Source organism: Lampetra planeri, chromosome 56, assembly GCF_965212315.1.
Source record: "Lampetra planeri chromosome 56, kcLamPlan1.2.h2, whole genome shotgun sequence".
Taxonomy (NCBI): Eukaryota; Metazoa; Chordata; class Hyperoartia; order Petromyzontiformes; family Petromyzontidae; genus Lampetra; species Lampetra planeri.
The window spans coordinates 4,156,938-4,182,217 of NC_136162.1; the positions used below are offsets into that span (position 1 = coordinate 4,156,938).

At 46.0% G+C, this 25,280-nt stretch overlaps 1 protein-coding gene across 1 annotated transcript in view; it reads left to right on the forward strand.

Annotated features, from left to right (window-relative positions):
- The first annotated feature begins 14,358 nt into the window (after window positions 1-14,358).
- The window catches only part of MRE11 (MRE11 double strand break repair nuclease), an 82,728-nt gene continuing 71,806 nt past the window's right edge, over window positions 14,359-25,280 (forward strand). The window contains exons 1-3 of the mRNA XM_078618188.1: window positions 14,359-14,666; window positions 16,727-16,859; window positions 22,243-22,403. Of these exons, the coding sequence (XP_078474314.1) occupies window positions 14,656-14,666; window positions 16,727-16,859; window positions 22,243-22,403 (305 nt within the window). The 5' untranslated portion in view covers window positions 14,359-14,655. The remainder of the gene's footprint in view (window positions 14,667-16,726; window positions 16,860-22,242; window positions 22,404-25,280) is intronic.

Here is a 25,280-nt window from a genome sequence, read left to right on the forward strand (position 1 = left end):
TTGTCTCGTCAAACCCTACGTATTTATTAACATCATAAAAATAAATATTTTGGTGATTTTGAAAACGTTTTGGTTTAGCCATGTTTGTTTGTTGTAGTACAGAGTTAGCCTGATAACTTTAATGTTACATTGTCTTATGGTTGTTGTTGTTTGACTTGCATCCCACTGGGATTTTTGCACACAGCGTTGAAATACGGTGTTTTTTTCTGGAAGACGTTGCTGTTGTTTCCACGATTTTTCTGTTGCGTGTAGTCACTTCAAGATGTTTCTTGTTCATGTTTTTGTTTTGTTGCTGTTGCACCCGAGTCAAGAGCCACATGGCTCTGCAGGGTTATACCTAATAAATAAAACTGAAATTGAAAAGGCTGCAGTAAAGGTTAAGAACCGCTTGTCTTGGTGATGGGTGTTCACAGGGGGAAGGGACGCTGCCCTGGAATGCACTCGACTTGCAGTCTCCGCAGATCGCCGGTCCAGTTCGATCTCCTGGCGCGGCAGTAGCAACATCGGTGCAAAGTTCTTGAATCTCCTCCCAACCCTCCGCCACCACCCTCCCGCTGTCTACGCGACTTCAACACAAGAGAGTCGATCGGCAGGTCAAGTGTGGTGGGGTAAAGTGTGACTACTCCCACCTGGTCCAAGACGTCTGGCCGGTGTGGAGGAGGAGGAGGGGTGCGTTTCTCTCTACATAGATCTCCCTCCAGTGGAAACCCTTCTAACAGCAGTGGAGCGAGCGAGTCCCGTAATTTCGGGGGAGCCTCTTAGCGATGTAATGAGATATCGATTCCCCGAGATTGCAATGTGTGTGTCCAAGCACGCGTGTGAGAATGTACGCCGCATGAAAAGGTGGCATATTCCGCCCGCGGGCGACGTCCGCCGTGGAGATGGAACGTTGAGATCGGCTCGTGCGTAGGTGCCAGATGAATTGCGACACCGATCCTCCGCTGCCCATCAACCAGCGGTGGTTCGATCATGGGCGATAATGTGGTATCTGTGATGGGTTAACGTAATCCTCCAGCGCAACTGGAGGCTGCTACATTTAACGCGGCCTCACGAAAAAAAAAATACCAATTCTTGAATTGATTACCGACAATTTATGATCGCTCGAGGGAAGTTACTCATCATTCCACGCCTCGTCGTCATCATCAGCCGTGGTCAATTCACTGCTAGATGAATGCGCCCCCAAAAGCTGCATTGTAACACTCCATCTGCCGCACTAACCGAATTCATCGCTCCATCTCCATTGCACCAGCTCCTCTTTATAAACACACATCGCAGTGTGATAACGTACACCGAGTGCGAGCGAATGCTGTTATTATCTTTCGATTTAAAGCTTTCGTGACTGCAGGGATTCATCTTCTTGGTTCTTTCGGTAAAGTCACGTAGAAGGGAAGTAATAAAATAATAAAAATAAAACATAATAAAATGAAATAATTCTCACGACGTTTCGGCTACAACGCAAGCAGCCGTCTTCAGGTGAAGAATGAGACACTACCAAGCTAGGAGCTTATATACCTCCAACCCAGTTTATATATAAGCTCCTAGCTTGGTAGTGTCTCATTCTTCACCTGAAGACGGCTGCTTGCGTTGTAGCCGAAACGTCGTGAGAATTATTTCATTTTATTATGTTTTATTTTTATTATTTTATTACTTCCCTTCTACGTGACTTTACCGAAAGAACCAAGAAGATGCTGTTATTATCGTTACAATTAATTGGCTATCGATGCAGGCCTGGTGGAGGCAAGGCGGGTTGATGGATTACGTCCACAGAGGTTACCATATCCCTGATGCATCCGGTCAGCAGGACTGCCGCGTGCTCACAGCATGGATGGCAAGGGACTTCCCGACCCCCTCGATGGATTGTTTTAAGTCATCTTCTCGTTAGCACCACGGAGGTTCGCTCAGAAAATTCAGTTCTCCCAGCACAACGACAAAGATCCCCCGGATAGCCTTAACAGACCGTTGGGGGCAAAGCGCCGCCCATCAGCGTGTACCGTACCAATGAATGCCGACGACACCGGCACACGGAGGCGGTGGTGTGGCCAACGTCACCACGCCCGGCCGCCTTCGTCTCGCTTAGTGGCGATGTTTACACACCGCGCCGGGTACACTCACTCGAGGCTGAGTCGACCTAGGGGAAGTGGCACCGCTCTCGCCCCCCACTGCCGCATCACTGAGCACACACAAATTAATCAGAGGCCCTTGTCAATTCAATTCCAGGATGAAGTCATGTCACGGGGTTTGTTTGACCATCCTTCAGCACGCTGGCCAGCGCGGGTTGGTGGAATTGGGGGGGAGCGAGGGGAGAGATCACTCACCCACCGATGTTTATCCGTGACCCTGGGGTTGAGGTCACAACGCCGGGTTCATGGCGCAGCTGTGTGCCAAACCGCTGCGCCACCGTGCTTCGCCGGTACGCGTATATTTAGAAGGTGTTAATGAAATTAGCAGGCTAGAATTCAATTTCTCCACTTTCAAATATAAAAATGGGCCTTGCAGATTACGTCTTTTATCAGCATATTGGGGGGGGGGGGGTGGGGGGGGGTACACAGACAGGACTGGTCCAGATTTGGTTTCAGCAGCAGCTAGCAGCGTGAAGTATGATCAGCCGGCAATGTGATTTGTGATCAACTGACAGCGTGATCTGTGATCAACTGACAGCGTGATCTGTGATCAGCTGGGATCTGTGGTCAGCTGGCAACGTGATCTGTGATCAGCTGGGATCTGTGATCTGTGATCAGCTGGGATCTGTGATCAGCTGGGATCTGTGATCAGCTGGGATCTGTGATCAGCTGGGATCTGTGATCAGCTGGCAACGTGATCTGTGATCAGCTGGGATCTGTGATCAGCTGACAGCATGATCTGTGATCAGCTGGCAAAGAGATCTGTGATCAGCTGGGATCTGTGATCAGCTAGGATCTGTAATCAGCTGGCAAAGAGATCTGTGATCAGCTGGGATCTGTGATCAGCTGGGATCTGTAATCAGCTGACAGCGTGATCTGTGATCAGCTGACAACGTCATCTGTGATCAGCTGGCAGTGTGATCTGTGATCAAGCGGCTTGGGTTCCCAGCACGTTGCGCTAACCATCCTGCGGAAGCTATACTATTTGCTATTTAGAGTTCATCAGGTAAAGCCCACTGAGCTATGTAGTAGCTTTTTTCAGAAGCGACCTGTCTGTCACAAATGATAGCTCATGGAAATGTTTCGCAGTCAAATACTGTAAACACGTCGATTCTAAATGTGGAGGGAAAAACCGGAGGACCCGGAGGAAAATCCACGCGACCACGGGGAGAAAGACACGCAAACTCCAAATATACAGCAGCAGGCGTCAGGGTCGGGATCAAATCCACGACCTCCTGCATACCAGGCGAGGTAGTCAACATCTCAGCACTGTGGCACCCCACGGTGGCTAAGCAGGCGGTGAGCCTGGATAGTGCTAGATGGGCGACCAGTACCATGCTGGTTACAGGTGGATGCGGCTCTACGGGGTGGGTAGCCGAGGGCAGTGCAATGAAGGGAAAAAAAACACACGTCCCTTGTAGATCTTAAGTTTTCGTGACTGAAATGTTCCATACTCTTTAGTTCTTTCGGTAAAGTCACGTAGGTATAAAATAAAATAAATTTGTTTCTTACTGTGGTTGTCCCACCTGATGACGGAAGCTTGTGTTGCTTCCAAAACGTCGTGATTTAATTTATTTTTGATTATTTTTATTTTATTTTATACCTACGTGACTTTACCGAAAGAACTAAAGAGTACGTCCATTGTACTGTACTTTCTATGTTCCCCCAGAAAGTTGATAATCCAATCAGTTGTGACTGAATTCTTGCAAGCTGCAGCTCTACAAATCCTGGTCTCAAAGGCGCACGGTACAAAAATAATATGTTCACCACGTCTATGCTCGCTGAATTCTCAACCAACCCGCTTGGTGAAGTATGACCAACGTGGTGAAGTATGGTTAAGTAATCCCTCTGTATTCGCATGTCGTGGGGAGTAGGCCTTCACATCACAGGGCTGTGCATGCATAACAGATTTATAGCCTGTCATGCGAAGGATCCCACTCTCCTTGCACAGAGGATCAACCTATTCACTCCTCGCTGTGGCTGCCGTTAACTTTCATGGTTCATTGCCTCGTTCTTTATGGCTACATTACCACAGTCATCGGAGCACATGCATGCGTCACACGTGCTTTTTTTAAATTACTGCGTGTAAATGTTAATCTCTCGTGTCATTGGACTTTTACAACCAGTCAGATCATATGTTTGTGTAGTTATCAAACTGAGATCACTGCCAGCTGCGTTGACAGTGGTGCGCAAACACAAATTGTACGTATGTATGTTGAACATCAATCGGACGAAGCCAACAGCGCTAATCGGAGGTGCGGGGGAAGGACAACAAACTATGGGTCTCTGTGTGAGTCTATGGGACTCTGTGTGAGTCTATGGTCTCTGTGTGAGTCTGTGCATCTCTGTGTGAGTCTATGGGTCTCTGTGTGAGTCTATGGGTCTCTGTGTGAGTATATGGGTCTCTGTGTGAGTCTGTGGGTCTCTGTGTGGGTCTATGGGTCTCTGTGTGAGTCTGTGGGTCTCTGTGTTGGTCTATGGGTCTCTATGTGGGTCTATGGGTCTCTGTGTGAGTCTATGGGTCTCTGTGTGAGTCTATGGGTTTCTGTGTGAGTCTATGGGTCTCTATGTGAGTATGTACGTTGAACTTCTTTCGCACCGTACGTAACCAACTGTGCTAATCGGAGGTGCGCGGAAATTACAAGATACCAACGCCAAAAGCAGTTCTAAAAAAATAAAAATTAGTTTTCAATCTGGATTTAAAAGTGCATAACGCCAGTCGCTTCCTGATATCGGAAGGAAGAGCGTTCCAGACGGCCGCAGAGGCGCATCTGAAAGCGCGCTGTGCCCGTCTGTGTTCGATGGCGGGCCAAAAGCCGCTGCTGCTGCTAGGATGATCGGAGTTCCTTGTGCACCGCTGCCAATTCAACACAATTCGACACACTCCGTGACCTTAAAGTGAAAATATTAAAAAAGCTGAAATGCTGAGCAACTTCCCCCTCTTCTAGATTTGAAGCTTTTGTGACTGCAAGGATTAATACTCTTAGTTTTTTCGGTAAAGTCACGTATAGATAATAATAGAAAATCACGACGTTTCGGAGGCAACACAAGTCTCCGTCATCATTCATTTTTTCTACCTACGTGACTTTACCGAAAAAACGAAGAGTATGATTCCTCCCCCTCTTCATAGCACAGGGGTGAATGTTTGGAGTTTTTAGATTGATGAAGGGTGCCAACCCTGTGCATAGTACAAGAACTAAGTCGAGGTAAGGCAAGCTTATTTTGTGTAGCGAGGTGCGAAGAACTCAGGAGACCAGGATAGCGGAGTCTCATGTGCAAGGGAGACCTGGACTTCCGAAATAATATTGTACAGAAATAAAGAAAAAGAAACAGAGAGTAAAAACAAACAACTGCATTACAGAAGAAATCGAAACGCTGCGGCACGTGCCGGCTGTGACGTTGGTATTACGCAACATCGCCGGCAAGCAAATAGCATTTAGTCCCTAGTTTTCATGGAAAACGTGATTTTTCAGTCAACAGTAATAATGGATTTCCATAGTGCAACCGCAAGATGCACCTCATATGCAAATCTGGTATCGAGAAACTTGATATGAAAATAAAAAAATGCTAAATCAGTCTAGTAAACAAGTAAAATTATCATTTCAAAGGCTTGCAATCCTTTCAGCTTCATAACTTTGATCTGTTCCCTCGAGCTCAGCCATGCAAGAGATCAACACAAAACCAGTTATCGTTATTTTTTATTTCATTTCAAAAGAGGTGCAGTAAATGTGTAAGGTACTGAAATGAAATATCCTTCAAACGCGAATAAGACGTGAAGCCATGCAATAAAAATACGAAATGTTTTTTTTTTTTTCCGCGCGCTGTTGTGCGCCTCTCCCAATCAAATTAGGAATTTTGGGTTGCTCGTTCTTTCGGATTGTGCGGGGAATTGGAGCTTGCATCGGGGGCACTGCAGACAGCCAGTCTGAGGTATTAGATCGGAGCCCTTGGTGACCTCCTTGGTGGAAGTGTTCTCGCGGTTTCCCCCTTTCTCGGTCACAAATAATAAAAGGCAAAGGCGCAACAGCCCCCTGCAATTGCCCCACTCACGCCACTGCCGATGGAAGGGGGTCCTCCGCTCTCTCTCTCTTGAATATCCCCCCCGCACCCCGACGTTGTCAGGTCAGCTCAGATGTCTTAGAAGAGGTATGAGGACCCACGCTTCACCTCAGCACACGTGACGAAGCTGCCGATCGACTGAGTGTGACGTACCCATCGATATTGCTCGGTGGACAGAAGCGGGGGCTGGGAGGGGCAGAGGGAGAGATTTAGGCGACTTTATAATAAAGGTTTTTTTGGGGGGGGTTTAGATCGCGTAAATATAAATGCGTCATATTCTTGGTTCTTTCGGTAAAGTAACATAGAAGGGAAAAAACTATTAAATAATAAAAATATAAAACAATAAAATGCTCACGACGTTTCGACTGCAACACAAGCAATCATCATCAGGTGTGAAAACCACAGCAAGAACATTTTCTTGAGAATTTTATTTTTTTATATTTTTTATAATTGTATTGTTTTTTCCCTTCTACGTGACTTTACCGAAAGAACCAAGAATATGAATCCCTGCAGTCACGAAAGCTTTAAATCAAAATATAAATGTGTCATTAAACCTGCCACCACCCGACGCAGCCGATTAGCAAGGTTTTGTCAAGTGAACCCACAACATTTACAATTTGAGTACGACGTTTTGCTGGTGATAACAGCCAGCTTCATCAGGTGATTTTCCATAATTGTTAAGAAGGTGATGTCACCAGGTGTGAAGATCAGAGGGGGGGGGGGGTTAATGTAGTCATATAAATTCCAATTGATTACACGACTAAATTAACACCCCCTTTGAGGGTTTACTCTCCAACGCTGCGGTGTGCTGAAGCCGTAACTAATTTGTACGTTTTATTTACGTGACAAACCTTACCGATTGGCACGCGGCACGACTGGATGGATGGCAAGGGACTTCCCGACCCCTCGATGGTTTTTTGAAGTTGTCTCCCCGTAAGCACCACGGAAGTTCACTCAGAAAATTCAGTGCTCTCAGCAAAAAGACAAAGATCCACCTTATAGCCTTAACATATTGTTTGGGCAAGTGCCGCTGTCAGCGTGTATTGCACCAATTAAGTCCGACGACAACGGCACACAAAGGGGTGGGTGGCCAACGTCACGCCCGGCCGCCTTTGTCTCCCTTCATGGTGATGTTTACACACCGCACCAGGTACACTCATTTTAGGCTGAGTCGACCTAGGGGAAGCGCCACTGCTACCCCCACTCCCGCATCACTCGGCACAGATGGGTGGTGGCGGGTTAACGACACATTTATATTTAGGCCATCTAACCAAGAGATACAGGGTGTTTCAAAGAATTGGACCCGATTTGAAATCGCTATATCTCTGCAACCACGAACCGCCCATGAATGAAACTCTTACCACTTGAAAGGGCGGGGCATAGAGAGGGCGGGGCGTAGAGAGGGCGGGGCGTAGAGAGGGCGGGGCGTAGAGAGGGCGGGGCGTAGAGTTTCAAATGATTACCGCTCGATGCCTCTCCCAGCGCACAAACAGCCCCTAGCCTCAGTCATTCGCAAGACGCGCTGCCTCACCGTTGGAGAGGTCGCACGGGACCCCAAGACTTGGCGCTACACTCTTGGCCCCCAAGATCCCCAGACATCACCACACCCTGCGGCCTTTTCTAGTGGGGATACACGTCAAAGACCCGTGGTGTTTTTGTGCCACAATTAGCGACTAATCTGGATGACCTCAAAAACAGAATCACGGCAGCGGTGACTTCAATGGAAGAAGACACTTTGAGAGGCGTTTTGGATGAACTCACCTATCGTCTCGATGTTGTCCGTACAGCAGGTGGAGGGCACATAGAGCATTTATAAAATGGTTAGTAAAACTTGATAACTCATTAAACCGTTTGTAACTTTTAGTGTAATTGTAACATGTTGCCATCGTGAAATATACTGCTTTGAAATTGGGTCCATAATTTTCAAACACCCTGTATATTGGCCGCGAAACCCTACATGGAGGGATGATGGGCTGATTCAACCTCCAACCAATGAACGAATACATTTTATATATTCTTGGTTCTTTCGGTAAAGTCACGTAGAAGGGAAATAATAAAATAATATAAATACCATGAGAGGTTCGTTCATGAGGCTATTCACATATACAAACACAGAGACAATTTCAACCGAGAAGATGGATTCTGGCTTAGCAATCATTGGAAGGATTTGATAAACCATTTCAGGTCTTAATTGATTGTGTTCACGCTTACGTGACTTTCAGAGCGCATTCCATTTTCTGCTCCCCCCTCCTCTTTTCTGAATATAGATGGACTCGTCCATCTGACCAACTGCCAAATCGCTGTCCTTGGTGCTGACGTTAAGACAAACCGCCACTTTTTTTCAAATGTTCTTGCTGTGGATTTCACACCTGATGATGATTGCTTGTGTTGCAGTCGAAACGTCGTGAGAATTTTTATTGTTTTATATTATTTTATTATTTCCCTTCTACGTGACTTTACCGAAAGAACCAAAAATATGAATCCCTGCAGTCACGAAAGCTTTAAATGAGAATACATTTTAGGTCGCACTCATTCCACACAAAGTGCTTGCCACGAATGAACCACACAAATGAACCACAATACCTTGCTGATCTCGTCAAGCTGCATAAACCATCACGCGAACTCCGGCCATCATCACAGCAGCAGCTTTTCCCACAAACATGTGTGGTTGCTGCAGACTTGATGCTTTGCAAAAGGTATCTCTTTGGTGTTTGAACATCTTAACATCTCCTGTTTAATTGCCAGAGTATAACCTATTCTTACTTTTCATAATTTTGATACTGGAAAAAAGGTCCCATAGATACATCGAACAAAGACGGTCACCATATCGCGTGTTTTTAGATGTGTTAATGCGGCCGCCTGGAATGCTCTTCCTTCCGATATTACGAAGCCACTGGAGCTTTGCACTTTTAAATCATGTAGATTGAAAACTCATTTCTTTATAACTGCTTTTTCTGTTTAGTTTGTTGTCCTTCCCCCGCAGCTCCGACGAGCTACATACGGTGCGAAAGAAGTTCAACGTACATACGTACGTACATACAACCAGGATTACCCTCTGATTGCGAACCACTCGCTCTACCGTTGAGCCGTCTCACAGGATTATGGACGACGCACACCCTGAAATGAAATAACCCACTGGCCCGCCGTAAGGCCCCTTTTTCCCTGACGTAGCCTTTGTTTTCTGACCCGGCTCGAGGGGGAGAAAGTGCAACAGGATGAATCACCCAGCGGCTCGCTGTAAAGCCATTATTTTTAACTGGCTGCCATTTTATCCGCACTCACATCCATCAAATCGTACGGCAGATATGTGACAAACTGTGGTTGGGTTCTGGGTATTTGATGATAAAAGCATGAAATTTGGTCGCAGCTAGCGGAGGTACCAATAAAGATGTTTTTGCCACCTAAAACCATGCAGATTGTCCTGTGGTGACTTTGGCAGCCATAAAAAAAAATAGCACTAATAACTGCCAAGAATGACATATTTGTGATGTCGTTTTTAGTGAATCTTACACTTTTCATTTTTTGATATTTCTGTTTTAGAAAGCAACAATAATAATGATGATTGTCCACACTGCCATGACGCTCCTGGAGGCTGACAAAAGCAAATCTCCCACATGCGACATACACACAGCCTGAGGTTTGATTATATAGCCAAGCAAATAAACATGCTCTAATTTCAAATGTGAGTATTTTGTTCACGAACATCCATTGCTGAACGCGTTTAATGTAATGCTTAGGGCAGACACAATGGCCATGATCTATCCACTGATGTACGAAGGCAAGGCATGCGGCACACTGTTTAGAAAAACCCACAACCTGAACTGCGTGCAGTATAGCTATGAGGTATGAAGTTACAGAAAATTGAACGAGCCCTTTATGGCCCAGGAAACAACAGTAACATTTCTGGCTCTATACAAAAAGTGGCAAATTTCCAATGACAATTTGTCAATCGTAACACATTTAGAACTTGCTCCTCGTCAACTAAAACCCGGTTTTGTATTCAAACAAATTCTGAGAGCCGCATACAATTTCCTCAATCAATTTTTTAATTCTACTTATTCCGTGAATTATTGTTTCCAGTTTAAAAACAAAAATCTGTGTCTTCGCGGTCATTACAAATATCAGTACCGTTTATAAACATCAAAAGGCTATTGCACAAAACGTCGACCATTACATACCATTAAAATGTTTAAGGACACAGTGTTTGTGACGAGCGTATTGATTCCCAAGAAATTAAGAGCGTCGTATTTAATTTTTTTACATCCACGTGTAACTTCAGCAGCATAATACGAATCTTGAAACAAGCCGGCGGCAACTTGCCAACGCTGCCGCCTTCGTGGGCCAGGTGGCTCTTGACGTGAGAGCCGTTCAGCTCAATAGGCCTTGCCTGTCTCAATTAGGGTCCTGTGTCTGATGGGACAATTCAAATCGTCGCTTTGAAGAAATTATATGAAAGCTGAGCAAAAAGCTTGGTCATCTGCGGACGACGACACTATTATTGCACGAGTACCACAGGTACCACTCGCCTATGCTGACTCTTAATTGTGTGCGTTATATGTTATAAATATCATTCAATTTCCTAGAAAGCTAATCAGTGGACATGAATGGGCCCGATCATGTCTGATCTCCGAAGCCAAGTAGCTTTGAGCCTGGTTAGTACCTCGATGGGAAATTACCTGGGTGTTGTAGACTTGCACTGGGAGGTGGTCATTCCAGAAATGGGTTCTTTAATCGATCTGTGCAAAGCTCTGAACACACTGTGCGCAGCAGAGCTTTGAGGATGTTGAGTGTTAGTGCAGAGGCTTACACAACGTACTATGAAACCGACAACTTGAGTTAAATTCCTGTCTGTCGCTAACATAATTAGCACGGCTGCCTACATACGGTGTGAAAGAAGTTCAGCTTATAAACATACATAATAGTAGTAGGTTTTTACCCTTTTAAACTGGTACAAAACTGACACCTTTATTCAAGGCATCATGTTTGCAATAACCACAACACAAGTAGTCAAAAAAGCAAACAAAAAGAAGCAACTCTGATAATGATAATAATATGCACTGTCCTTGAAGTTGATTGGTCCACACCCGAGACGGCTTTCTTTAGAGCCTAGTCCCCATTGGTGTTGGACCAGATGACACCAGAAGGCCTTATTATTTTATTACTTCCCTTCTACGTGACTTTACCGAAAGAACCAATAAGATGAATCCCTGCAGTCACGAAAGCTTTAAATCGAAAATGATCAGAGTTGCTTCTTTTTGTTTGCTTTTTTGACTACTTGTGTTGTGGTTATTGCAAACATGATGCTTTGAATAAAGGTGTCAGTTTTGTACCAGTTTAAAAGGGTAAAAACCTACTACTATATTTTGCCACTGGTAAAAGAGATCTCATAGTGTAAACATACATATTGTGCAGAGCTTTCTACGTGGACTTCCTATGGGTGCTCTGGTATTCTTTCTTAGCATGAAGATTTCCTGAAAAAAAAAACAGGACAGGTCACAAACCCTTCTTTAGTCTCCCCAAGACTAGCTAACCAAACCAGTGTGGTTGAATATGGTAGGTAAAAATAAAACAATCCTATTACCAACACAGTGACTGGAAAAACACATTTCTGTTGTTGAGATGTATTCCCAGCGATGAAACCAATGGGCTGTCACATTGATAATGAGCGTGAAATTGGACCTCAATGAAAAATTAAGGAAGGAAATTACTTTGATTTGTCACTCAGCTTCATTCACAATTCCCAACGCCTTGCTTTGATTTTTTCCCCATAGGCAAATTAGCGCACAATAGGACGTAATTTTTGGTCTCTTATATTTCCTTTCAACAATCATGACTCAGTTAAGATTGAGCACTCGTTTGTCGTGCAGACACATGTAACTATAGATACGTAATTACAGTTTACTGCTGCAGTTATGGGTAAGTTTAGAACTTTTCATTTGGGACACAATTAGCGGGGATAATACAACTCATCCACCCCATGTCGTACATGGACCCAGACCAAACGTTGCACTTTGTTGCTACCATCTGTGCTAGAAAAGCTTGAGATGTACCAAGATCTTCAAATTGATAATCAAAGTTAATTATGCAATTATGATGATTGCTTTTGTTGCGATCGAAACGTCGTGATTTAATTTATTTAATTCTATACCTACGTGACTTTACCGAAAGAACCAAAGAGTATGGATCCATGCAGTCACGAAAAACTCAAATCTAGATTGAGGGGGGGGGGTCAAAAATCGTCCAAAATCGCGTGACGTCATTTATGGACGGCCGCCAACACGGCTGTGAGATATTTACACATTTGTTGCGTCTTGTTCAAAACTTGTGGTTTTCCAGCCCACGCTATATTTCATTATTTACAGATTTGATTGAAGTCTCAAAACCAAAACTGTAATATAACGGGGTCTTTAATGTCCATTTTTTTTTGCAACAGAGTCTGCGCTTGGGCAATTCTCAGAATAAAATTATCCGGTAACTCTGGTGAGAAACAACTTAAGTTTAACATGTAGGCTTTCGCAACCAATACTAACCATAATGGAGGTTTTTTGGGGTTAGATCGTGTAAATATAAATGTGTCGTTAAACCCGCCACCACCCGACACAGCCGATTAGTAAGGTTTGTCACGTAAACAGAACGTGCCAATTCGTTACTACTACAGCACACCGGTGTGTTGGAGAATAAATCCACAACACATTCATGGCTTTATATTCTTGGCTCTTTCGGTAAAGTCACGTAGAAGGGAAATAATAAAATAAAATAAGAAAATATTATTTTATTATTTATTGTTTTTTCCCTTCTACGTGACTTTACCGAAAGAACCAAGAATATGAATCCCTGCAGTCACAGAAGCTTTAAATCAAAACATTCATGGCTGCCGCCTGATGAGGCTGGTTGTAATTACCGGCTAAACGTCTCGAATTGTAAATGTTGTGGTGGGTATTACTCTCCTACACACCCGTGCGCTGAACTAGGTGGTGGTGGGTTTAACGACACATTTATATTCACGCAACCCCACCGTTCTATTCTGGAGAAATGAACTATTCATTAATTCCAGATGGCTCAGCAGTACACCATGACCTGTCCATGCTTTCAGTTCTACCTCGTGTGCAACTTACAGGGAGGGTGTGGTCCAGATGTCCTGTGACCCCAATAAAAAAAAAATATATTGTTTAAAAGTGAGATTTATTGAATACAGAAATTGATATGCAAAGTGAAAAACAAATGTGAGGATCAATTAATTGGGCAGGGGGGGGTGTCACAAGACATCTGGACCACGTTGTGTGTGGGGGGGGGGGGCAACAAGGCGCAGCCCTGCAATTGCTCACTCGTGCCCCTGCTGGCGGAAAGGGGCATCCACTAGAGCAGGGAGTTGTAGACGAGGCTCTCTGGAGGGTACATTGGTCTACTCTTCCACGCGACCATCATCTTCTTCATCAGTGTGTGGTGTTGCGAATGATTGTTGTGCATTTGAATAAGGGGCCGTCTATAAATGACGTCACGCGATTTTGGACGATTTTTGACCCCCCCCCCTTATCGTCACACGGCGTCACAAAAAGTCAGACCCCCCCTGAAATATGACGTCACAAAGCTCCGCCCCCCCCCCGCCAAAAATAAAACATGCTTCAAATAGCTTTAAACTATTAAATGTGCCGCTGCACTCTGATGTTGTAGGAGAAAACATTTATTAAAAAGTCTATTTAATTAAGTAGAACGTGTTGTCTATATTTATTTAAAGTTGTGTATTTTGATGTGACGTCATCTTTCTCAAACCCCCCCCCCCTCGTCACACATCGTCACAAATGTCTAACCCACCCCCCCCTTAGGTGCGTGACGTCATTTATGGACGGCCCCTAATTGCAATTGCCCTAAAAAAAACTTTGCCTCATTATATGCATATTTTATACATTTAAGGCTGCCGTATTTATCGACGGATGTGTTGTATTATTGTATGACGGCCACAGTTGTATTTGTTTGCTTTTACGAAACGCGATCTCACTGCTCTGCGGCTTCCGTAGCGGGATTCGCTCTTGAGACGCCTCTCGCAAATACCCTACAACGGATTAGCATAGAGGGGTCTCCCCCCACTCGGCCATTGGTCAGAGCCGACCACGTGGCGGTGGCAGCGTGGCGCCCGATTGGCTCGTTGCGCTCCCCCCCGTCCGTTCCCGCGCTTTTTGCTAAACCACGTGGGAAATCTAAACCGCGTTGCGCGCCCCCCCTCCACCGCTCAAAGCCAAACGGGAAATTCGAGCAAAGTTTGTCGATTTGTACAATTATCGTTAAAACATTTAAACATTTAATTTTATTCCCCCCCTCTCTCTCTAAACTGTACTACCTGAAGGTGTTTTGCAAACCGGTGAAGAGAATCGTGTACGTTGTGCACCCAGTATGTGTTAGGCTCCTCGTCTTGCGATTGACTGGCGGTGAATGAATTGTCAACACGATTTTGGAAGATTTAAAGAAGCGGGCTTTTACAATGGGCGACGCGTAAGTTTCTCTCGTTACCGGCGATGCTCACGATTTCTCTCCACCGCCTCAAGGCCTCCCACGAGTCGTTGCCACGATCTCTGGCCCTCGATAGTTGCAGCAATTCCACGTCTCGCTCCTTATACCACGAGACTGACCTCATACCACGTGACTTACCTCATACCACGTGACTGACCTAGCTTCTCATACCACGTGACTGACCCCGCTCCTCATACCACGTGACTGACCCCGCTCCTCACACCACGTGACTGACCTCACTCATACCATGTGACTGACCTAGCTCCTCATACCACGTGACTGACCTCGCTCATACCACGTGACTGATCTCACTCATACCACATGACTGACCTCGCTCCTCATACCACGTGACTGACCTCGCTCCTCATACCACGTGACTGATCTCGCTCCTCATACCACGTGACTTATCTCGCTCATCATACCACGTGACTGACCTCGCTCCTCATACCACGTGACTGACCTCGCTCCTCATACCACGTGACTGACCTCGCTCCTCATACCACTTGACTGACCCCGCTCCTCATACCACGTGACTGACCTCGCTCCTCATACCACGTGACTGATCTCGCTCATCATACCACGTGACTGACCTCGCTCCTCATACCACGTGACTGACCTCGCTCCTCATACCACGTGACTGACCTCGCTCCTCATACCACGTGACTGACCTCGCTCCTCATACCACTTGACTGACCCCGCTCCTCATACCACGTGACTGATCTTGCTCCTCATACCACTTGACTGACCCCGCTCCTCATACCATGTGACTGACCTCGCTCCTCATACCACGTGACTTATCTCGCTCATCATACCACGTGACTGACCTCGCTCCTCATACCACGTGACTGACCTCGCTCATACCACGTGACTGACCTCGCTCCTCATACCACGTGACTGACCTCGCTCCTCATACCACTTGACTGACCCCGCTCCTCATACCACGTGACTGATCTTGCTCCTCATACCACTTGACTGACCCCGCTCCTCATACCATGTGACTGACCTCGCTCCTCATACCACGTGACTGATCTCGCTCCTCATACCACGTGACTGACCTCGCTCCTCATACCACGTGACTGACCTCGCTACTCATACCACGTGACTGATCTCGCTCCTCATACCACGTGACTGACCTCGATCCTCATACCACGTGACTGACCTCGCTCCTCATACCACGTGACTGACCTCGCTCCTCATACCACGTGACTGACCTCACACCACGTGACTGACCTCACTCCTCACACCACGTGACTGACCTCGCTCCTCACACCACGTGACTGACCTCGCTCATACCACGTGACTGACCTCATACCACGTGACTGACCTCGCTCATACCACGTGACTGATCTCGCGCTCCATCTCCAGATGTTCGACATAGGCTTTAGGGCGGGCAAGCTTTCCAGGTTCCATCGGCCTCAGAGTGCAATGCGCTCACCGCTTTGCTTATTCCGCTCCACACCATTGTACATATATACACAGTAAGAATAACTACTGTAGCTGCATTTAATTGAAACGTGTTCGATGTTATACTTTGTTGTTGCTGTTTCCCTTCTCTGCATGAACTTATCTTCCTATTTTAACGGATGATATATACAGTAGTGCCTTATCCAAGGCAAAGATTTAACAGCGGTACAACAACATGCGAATGTAACGGTGCAGACGAGGTGAATGAAATAGATGAGGAAGCAATGGGGGGCCAATCTGTGATACGTGAATTCGGTGACAGTGAAATTCATGACAGTAAATGACGAATGAATTGCATGAATGAATGGGGTTAATGAGTGAAAGCCGTTTAATGAAAATATGAAGAGGGAACAGTGACGGTGGTGGTTATGAGGGGCGAAGATTAAGGGGTCGTGGGGTGAGCAAGGCAACAATGCGTGTGAGTTGTGAGGAGTGGGACCTTAGCGAGCGAATGCGGAGGGGGAGGGAACAGATAGAGAGAGAGACAGCAAAGATTGAGAACGTAGTTGAGCGAGAAGACACATCAACTCTTTTCACAATGCTCTCACGATGTCCCCCAACCCACCCCTCTCCCGTAGAAATGAAGAGGACACGTTTAAAATATTGATTGCCACCGACATCCACCTGGGCTACATGGAGAAGGATGCAGTGCGTGGCAATGACACGTTTGTGACGTTCGACGAAATCATGGAGATCGCGCGCTCAAAGGACGTACGTACACCTCACGGCCGTCACAGCTTCTACTCGTGCCACAAACACACCCCGAATCCCCTCACAGGGCGGGAACACATTCCTGCGGAGGGAGCTGGTAGGAACGTTGGGTTGCTCGGTCAATGGCCAGGGTCAACGGCGGCGTGGTGTATTCCGCAAATATGCCCGACTGTGAGGGCGGGCACAAGCCGGCGTGAGTAGGTTAAACGTTGAGTTTTATAAGGGCACCACGGGGTGACCAGCCCCTCCCCACCCAGATCCACCCCTCCCACCCCCTACCCAGCCCCACCCACCCTCCCCACCCAGCCCCTCTCCACCATCCCCACCCAGCCCCTCCCCACCTTCCCCTCCCCACCCAGCCCCTCCCCACCCTCCCCTCCCCCACCCAGCCCCTCCCCACCCTCCCTCCCCACCCAGCCCCTCCCCACACTCCCCTCTCCACCCAGCCCCTCCCCTCCAATTTTTGGATGCACGACGGACGGACACAATAATCCCCTCTGGGCTGGTAGAACCAGGTGGTTCCTACCCGTATTAAGGTTCTTGTAGACCCTAGGCACTTGTTTTTCGCAGGCCTCCAGTGATTAGTTTCTACAGCTGGTACTGCTGCTGCTGCCCCATGTTACGACTACCGTCGCTGTCACTCGATTGTTTCACGCGTACTTCGTCCGTAGGACAACAACGCCGCTTTATCTTCCTTTGCACCCTCAATTGAGAATGAGATTGTGCGAAAAATTATATTTGAACATGTTTTTGCTAATTTTGCAATGAAAAAATAATGTTCATCTCCGGTGTTAATTTCTCTTACCTTATAAAAAAAACGATTGACATGACTGTGCCTAAATCTTTATTTAAAGCTTTCGTGACTGCAGAGATTCATATTCTTGGTTCGTTCCATTTAATGGGCGCGAGTCTTCTGCGCGGGAGCAGGAAAGTGTTATCGCGTAGAGATCTGCGTAAAATGCATATTTTTGGATTATCCGCGATTTTGATATTATCCGCGGTCGTCCTCCCCTTCATTAGCGCGGATAATCCAAAGTCTACTGTACTCAAATTTGGACTAGAATTTATTGGTATTTAAAGGTTGTTTCGGTTATAAACCACCTCTTGAGTGTATAAGATTTGTGGAAGAGATGGTAAGAGCCCATTTGTACAGATACCGCCATGACTCTACTTCAAGTAACTTCAGTTACTTGAGGTACCAATATTATCCATAATATAGTTTTTTGTGGTTAAATTACGTAAATATAAATGTGTCGTTAAACCCGCCACCACCCGGCACAGCTAATTACTAAGGTTTTTCACGTAATTTAAAACATGCCATTTCATTACTACTTCAGCACACCGTTGTGTTGGAGAGTACATTTACAATTCGAGTAAGACGTTTCGCCGGTGATTACAACCAGCCTCATAAGCCGACAACCAGAGTTATGGGGAAATCCTCTTTCGGTCTTAAGTGACCTCACATTACATTTCAGAGTTGAGAAACGCCGAGTCGGGTCAACTGCATCAGAGGTCAAGAGCTCAGGCCTGGCACCGTTGAGATTCTGGGTTTCTGTCCAACATAGACATGTGATTAATAAGCGGTTCTCAAGCGTAGTGGAATGGATGGCAAGTTAAGTTTAAAAGTACAAATTGCACAGCATCAATCGTTACACTCTCAACAGGTACCCATTTACGGCTGAGTCGACCTTGAGAAAGGCCCAGGACCGGTTCTCCAATGCCATTTAAAAAAAAAATCTTGATTTTGATCGAAGCTCTGATTCCAAGCTCAGAATTCATAAACCGAATTGATTGCCATTCCATTTGCACGGTGAAATAGGACTACCCACATATGCTGTTTTGTTGGATGGGGAGAAAGCCCACTTTGGCTTTTAGAATCCTTTCATGCACCTCTGGAAGGCTCCCATATCAGGACCCTCAGGAGGCTAAGGTCATCGCAAATGACTGCTCACATTCACTGAGTTTCCCGTCGCTTTGTGCTTGTGATGGTACCATTAGCAATTACGATTCAAAGCAGCCCCTGCAATGCATGGCTTATAACTAAAGCCAAAGAACAGAACGTGTGTGAGAGAAAGCCCACCGGGGGAGAATGAGACACGAAGCCACACAGTGTTCATTCTCTCTCCCTCGAAGAGTAACCACACTTTACCCCACCACACGTGACCTACCAATTGACTACACTGGTTGTGTACCCATTTATATTGCTGAGGTTTTTAGTACTTTTATATCTCTCGGAGGAGAGATAGCGAACGGCTCGGAGATGACCGACAAGCGGCCAGAGACGAGCGGGAAAGGTAGCCGGGCGGTGAGCGGAAGCCAATTTCCCTGCCAGTTACTTACCCAGGGAAGCCCCATGAGTGCGTGTCCAAAGACTCTCTTATGAGGGGGTCCTGCTTTGGGATGTTTAGTTGTTTGGCATGTGTTGTACCCCTGAGATAATGCCGACAGTGCTCCACGTTGTTGTCTCCTGGTCACCTTACAGCCCCGCTCCTACATCACATTACCAGGCGATCCACTGGTAGAAAGCCAGCCACCCATCCACGAATTAACCAGGCTCAAGCCTGCTTAGCTACCCAGATATTGGGGGGATCAGCCACATTTATGGTGATTGTGTCATACGCAAGTATTATTGAGTGAAAGCAAATGAGTTTTCGTTTTATTGTCCTCCCTGTGGTCGCGTGGATTTCTCTCCGGTTCCTCTGATTTTCCCTTCCACGTTTATAGCATTTGGCTGCGATAAATTTACACATGAAAAGCCACTTAATTGAGCTTTCATTTGTGGCCAGTTGCTTCTGAAAAAGAGCTATGTAGCTCAGTGGGGCCTTACCTGGGGAAATAAAAAGGGTAATAAAATACAAAATATAATATTGATGCCAGGAAGAATTGAGTAGACGCCCCAACCATTTCCTTCCAGTTGTGAGTTGGACACTGGCTGGTTAAGTTCGAAAAGAAAAAGTACGCAATAAATATCTTCATCTGCTTTTTGATCAAACACTACGTGCGATCCATCACAATGAACCTCGTCCGGGGACAGAAATTGGTCTCTTCCACAAAACGGAGCCACCGATTTTGTTTACTTCAACAAGGAACGCATGGCCCATTCACTCTACAACCGGTTCCAGTTACACAGTTTGGCAATAGTGATGTAAATAAATGGATAAGTACAAGAGAGAAGACATACAATTGCACGAGTGCTCGGAAATTACACCACCTTGCAGCTGCACACGGAGAGCAGCAATTTGGCTGATTTCCCAATTTTCCTGGCAAAAGACTTTTGATATAATTTATTGGCTTTATAACGGCTGGACTTAAAATTCCTGAACATTCAAAGTGCTCTAAACCAGCGTGTGATGCCGATTTATATTTATTCCGTGTGCATAGCCCTGCAGTTTTTGATTAGTTATTTATCATGATAAGTTATTGTTTCAGAACTAAAATACATTAATACAAGTACATTTAACAATGTCAGGCAAACTCCAGTGATTTTACATAGTATGTATGTTGAATGCCTTTCGCACTCTACGTAGCCAACCTTGCTAATCGTATGTGCGGGGAAACTCTGCTTCGATAACGGTGCATCCCCGCAAGTTCTTGCTTATTCTGCTGCTGGCTGAAAGGGCCTCAATTATAGGGAACTCTAGAGATAGTCCCTCTAGATCAGGGGTTGGCAACCAAATTAACAAGCAGAGCCATTTTTTTCGAGTTCGGAAAAAAAAGTCCTTAAATAAGAGCTGCGCGCGGCTACGGAGCTGCAGGTTGTCGACCCCTGTTCTAGATGTCTGTAAAGTAACTAGAGAAGTTACACTTTACCCCACCACACGTGACCTACCTTTCGACTAACTGTTGTGTACCCATTTCTATTGCTGAATTTTTGTACTATTATTATTTTTGTTTGTCCACCACTGGGTGGACAGTGGCAGAGGGATTTAATAAACTTGGCTCATTGTTTCAACTGACGCGCCGCCGGGAGATCTAACCGGCAACTTCTTCCGTACCCTACAGAGCCAACTGCGATTATTGGAGGTGCGGGTAGGACACAACAAACTAAACACAAAAAGCAGTTCTAAAAAAAAATGTGTTTTCAATCTAGAGGATTGAAAAGTGCATTGGTTTGGTGGCTTCCTAATAACGGAAGAAAGAGCATTCCAAACGGCCGCATTATAATGCAAAATATACACAACTTTAACAACCCGATTTGAAACTTGTTGATTATCGCTGGGTAAAGGGAAAGGCCAGAGGGGATAAGCTATTATATGCAAATGCATTCCCTGCTTGTGAAAACTGACACATTTAAGCCATGGAGCTTGTTTTAGTTCTTCTCACTTTCAATGTGATCATTATACAAGTTAACTGCTTAAGGTATACCTTTGGAATCCTTAATTACCATTCTGAATTTGATTTGACTTGGCAGCTGCAAAATTGTGTTTGTGCCTCCGTTTCTGAGTCTGTCTGAAGTTGTTACACGGTGACAATTCTCTGCCTCTTATGGTTCCGAATCAAGATTATTTTTCTGGTGAATGCCTTTCCCTAGATGATGAGTGAATTATTGATGTTGTCTTGTCATATTTTTAAGTTTTTTTACGTGCATTGTAATGTTTGCAGATGAACTTTCATGAATAATATGCAGTTTTTTTCTTTCCGGGCCGTCAATATTATTCAGTCAGTGTATGGTTTCAGTGTGTGACAAATTTTCCCAGAACCCTCCTGGTTCTCGTCAGATCTCGGAAGCTATGCATCATCGAGCCCGGATTCTGCATGGGTTGCTGTGACCGCTGTGACCGCTGTGAATACCACGTTGTTGCAGGCTGCTTTGGAGCCGTGTGGTGTAGGGGCCAGAATAGCATTGTTCGACTGTACTTACTATGCTCCTACTGAAGGAACCCACTGGAGCTTATTAAGAAAGCCACTGGAGCTATGCACTTTTAAATCAAGATTGAAAACTGCCTTTTGCGTTTAGTTTGTTGTCTTTACACCCACACCTTCGATTAGCACGTTGGCTACGTACGGTGCGAAAGAAGTTCAACATACATACATACTCTTCTGTGCTTCCCACCATCACCCAGCAGCATCAACAGGTCCCCCACTTTCTTGATCGGCGGGTCGCGTGTGGTGGGCTAAAGTGTGGGTACTGCCACCTCCAAGATGTGTGGCCGGTGTGAAAGAGTGGACAAAGGCACCCTCTAGAGAGGCTGTCTAGAGTTTATCTGAGTTATGATGTCCGTACGCTGAACTTCTTTCATACAGTACGTAGCCAACCGCGCTAATCAGAGGTGCGGGGCAAGGACAACACCTGCGGACAACAGTTCTGCCAGCAGTGGCACGAGCAAGCAGTTGCAGGGCTGCACCTCTATCACCTTTATCAACAGTGTCGTGTTGCCCGCAGGTGGACTTCGTGCTGCTCGGCGGAGACCTGTTCCACGAGAACAAGCCATCCCGCCGGGCGATGCACGCCTGCATGGAGACGCTGCGCAAGTACTGCATGGGCGACCGCCCCGTCACCTTCGAAGTGCTGAGCGACCAAGCGGTGAACTTCGGCGGGAGCAAGTACGCGGCGCAGACCTTGCATCGGCCGACATCGCAGTTTTGTCCCTGGGCTCGTAAGCAGCGATTGGTGTCGCCTACTAAGGTGGACCCATCATCGTGACGACACAGATGTGGCATCGGCCGAGATCACAGTTTTGTCCCTGGGCTCGTAAGCAGCGATTGGTGTCGCCTACTAAGGTGGACCCATCATCGTGACGGCACAAATGTGACATCGGCCGAGATCACAGTTTTGTCCCTGGGTCCCCAAGCAGCGTTTGGTATCGCCTACTAAGGTGGGGACCGATCATCGGGACCTCTGGTGCGGGGCGTGTTGGTCGCTCGACTATGGGGGGTTTTCGCGGTTCGGCTCCAGCAGGCCACCCCCGGTCGATGCTGCGGCTGTAACGGCCGTGGGACTTTGAGCGCCGTTTTCTGTTTCAAGGTGGGACGTTGGGGCATCTCGCGACGTCCTTGGAGCAGGAGCGTGGCGGCGGTGACGGCGTGGTCCAAAGTTTTGCCAGGATTTAAACGTTTGCTTGAGACGGATTTAATTGGGAAACAAGAGGCACTTGTTCCTCCTTGTTTGCAGTGAAAAAAAAACTTAGCAGGGCCCACCCAAAAACGAGCCTTGACACTCAGTCAGGTTTTCCCGAGATAAATGAAGGGCATTGTTATTACTACTCAGTCGTGAGAGCATTTGTCCTCCTGGAGGCTCAGCTGACTTTGGCAACTGCATTGCTTTAGGGGTCCGACAACCTCAGAGCAGAGTCGCCGCCCCAAGCCACCAATTTTAGGTGACGTTTCAAAGTGATTTTCTGCTCAAATTGATCATTGAGTTGGTGCTTATCTTCCGTTTCCAGGCTTAAGCCAGTGGTGGAAATTCTGCATTCCTATAGCAGGGAAGAGCTTATCCATAGGACTGCTACCGTTGACCTGCTCACAAGGTGGTACTGAGAGGGATGATGGACTGAGTTAACCCCCAACCAGGATTTGAATTTGCGTGCCTCCAATTGTGAGCCACTCTGCCTCCTACTCACTTTACCGCCGAGCCTCCAGGCCGGTGATGATTATTCCCTTTTTTTTCCTTCCCCATTTCCTCGGATTTCAGATAACAAAGTTTGCTGGCAAAGTGCAGCATTCAACGGCAGCGCGCTTTCAATCGTTTAAGCGTCGGGCTCGCTGTCCCGGTCTCCCCAGCGAGTGTGACGGGATTTGGCCGCTGATTGTGGAGCGGAGCGGAACTATTTTCTCTCCGGTCCTCCTGAGCCCAGTTTTCTCCAGCGCCTGAGCACAGGAATGTCTCTTGTCAGCATCTCGCTGTCATGAGTTTACAAAAGATTTGGATTTTATTTTTTTCCGCACGATCCTGCTGTACGGCTATTTATAGTTGCACATGAATTGGACACTTATTGGTGCCAATGTCTTGCCACTTTCTTTGGCCCAATGCAACGTCGGCACTTCCTGGCCAAGCACGTTGTGCTTTCACTACGTTGTCCCCACTTGAAGAAGGACGCTTGTGTTGCGCCCGAAACGTCGTGATTTAATTTATTTGTTTTCATTTATTTTATTTTATTTTTTACCTACGTGACTTTACCGAAAAAAATAAAAAAAACAAAGAGAATGCATTATTAATACCAATGCTTTTTAATCACTGGTATTACAGTGATTACGTTTATGGAATAGTCGTTGCGTTATTCGATGCCAGATTAACGTGGTGACACCATGAATATATGCCGCCCCGACTGGACATCTGTGAAAACGAGCTTTATAGCTCATCGAATTCCTCCAGGATAAAAAAAAAGATTTCTGATTGTGAATATGTTCGCAGGGCCCTTGTGTAAAATCTCACAATCTGAAAGCAACTCTTTTATCAGCAACTGGGCCCTCCCTCCCACTCATCACAGACAAGAGGAGTTAGACAGATGTGGTTGATGGTACACTTCAAGATTGGCTGATGACATTGTTTTTGGTTTGGAAATGTTCACCACAAGATTGATTGGAATCACTTGGAGACTTTTAATGTGCAATTTTATTGAGGGACTTTATGTTGTTGTCTTGGTGTGGTCTGGGACTGTTCTTGCTGTTGTTTTGCTGCCTTTCCCAAGCTTGGGAGTCGGTGTACTTGTGGAATTTGAAGTTATATACTTGATCTGTTTATTTTTAGTGATTTGCTTTCTTTTCCTATACTTTACACTGATCGTTTTTTTGTATTTTTTGTTGTTATTGTAACATTCTGTCCTGTCCCTACTGAACATCTGTGACAAAGAGCTTTGTGGCTTATCAGATTTCTCTAGGATAAATAAAGATGCTGATGCTGACGTCAAGCAGCAGAGTAAACGTATATTTGCCAAAGACATATGGAAATAACAATGTATTCAAAGTAGCAAACGAAAAGACTGGAATTCTGGAAGGCAGCAGGCGTCTTCTATTCATGCTTGGATCATTGAAATAAGGTGGCCCAGAGATGCTGATGCATCTGCATAAGCTGAAGCTGAAAAAGATTGGGGAACAATTTTCAAGGTTCTGGGGAAGTATTTTATTCGCATACGCTTGTATTATTCAAGTGTACGGCTACCTCTAGGGAAATATGTTTACTAAGCCTCCCAGGAGAGGTGCTTACCAAAGATTTGTCCAGTAGGATCAATAAATAAATAAAAATCGCCGGCCTGGAAATGCAGTGGTTAACTGAAGCTTCATTTAAGTGTCAGGAAACTTACGAAGGTGATTTGCTAATAATATATATTTTTTATAATATAGTATGATGGTACGAGTATAATGATATGATGGCATGAGAGCATATCCCGCACATTTGCGTTGGATACACATCTGCGATGGAGGTGGAGGGTGGGGTGGAGGCCGTGACATCAGTGCGATGCACGGCACCCAGCCAGGCAAGAA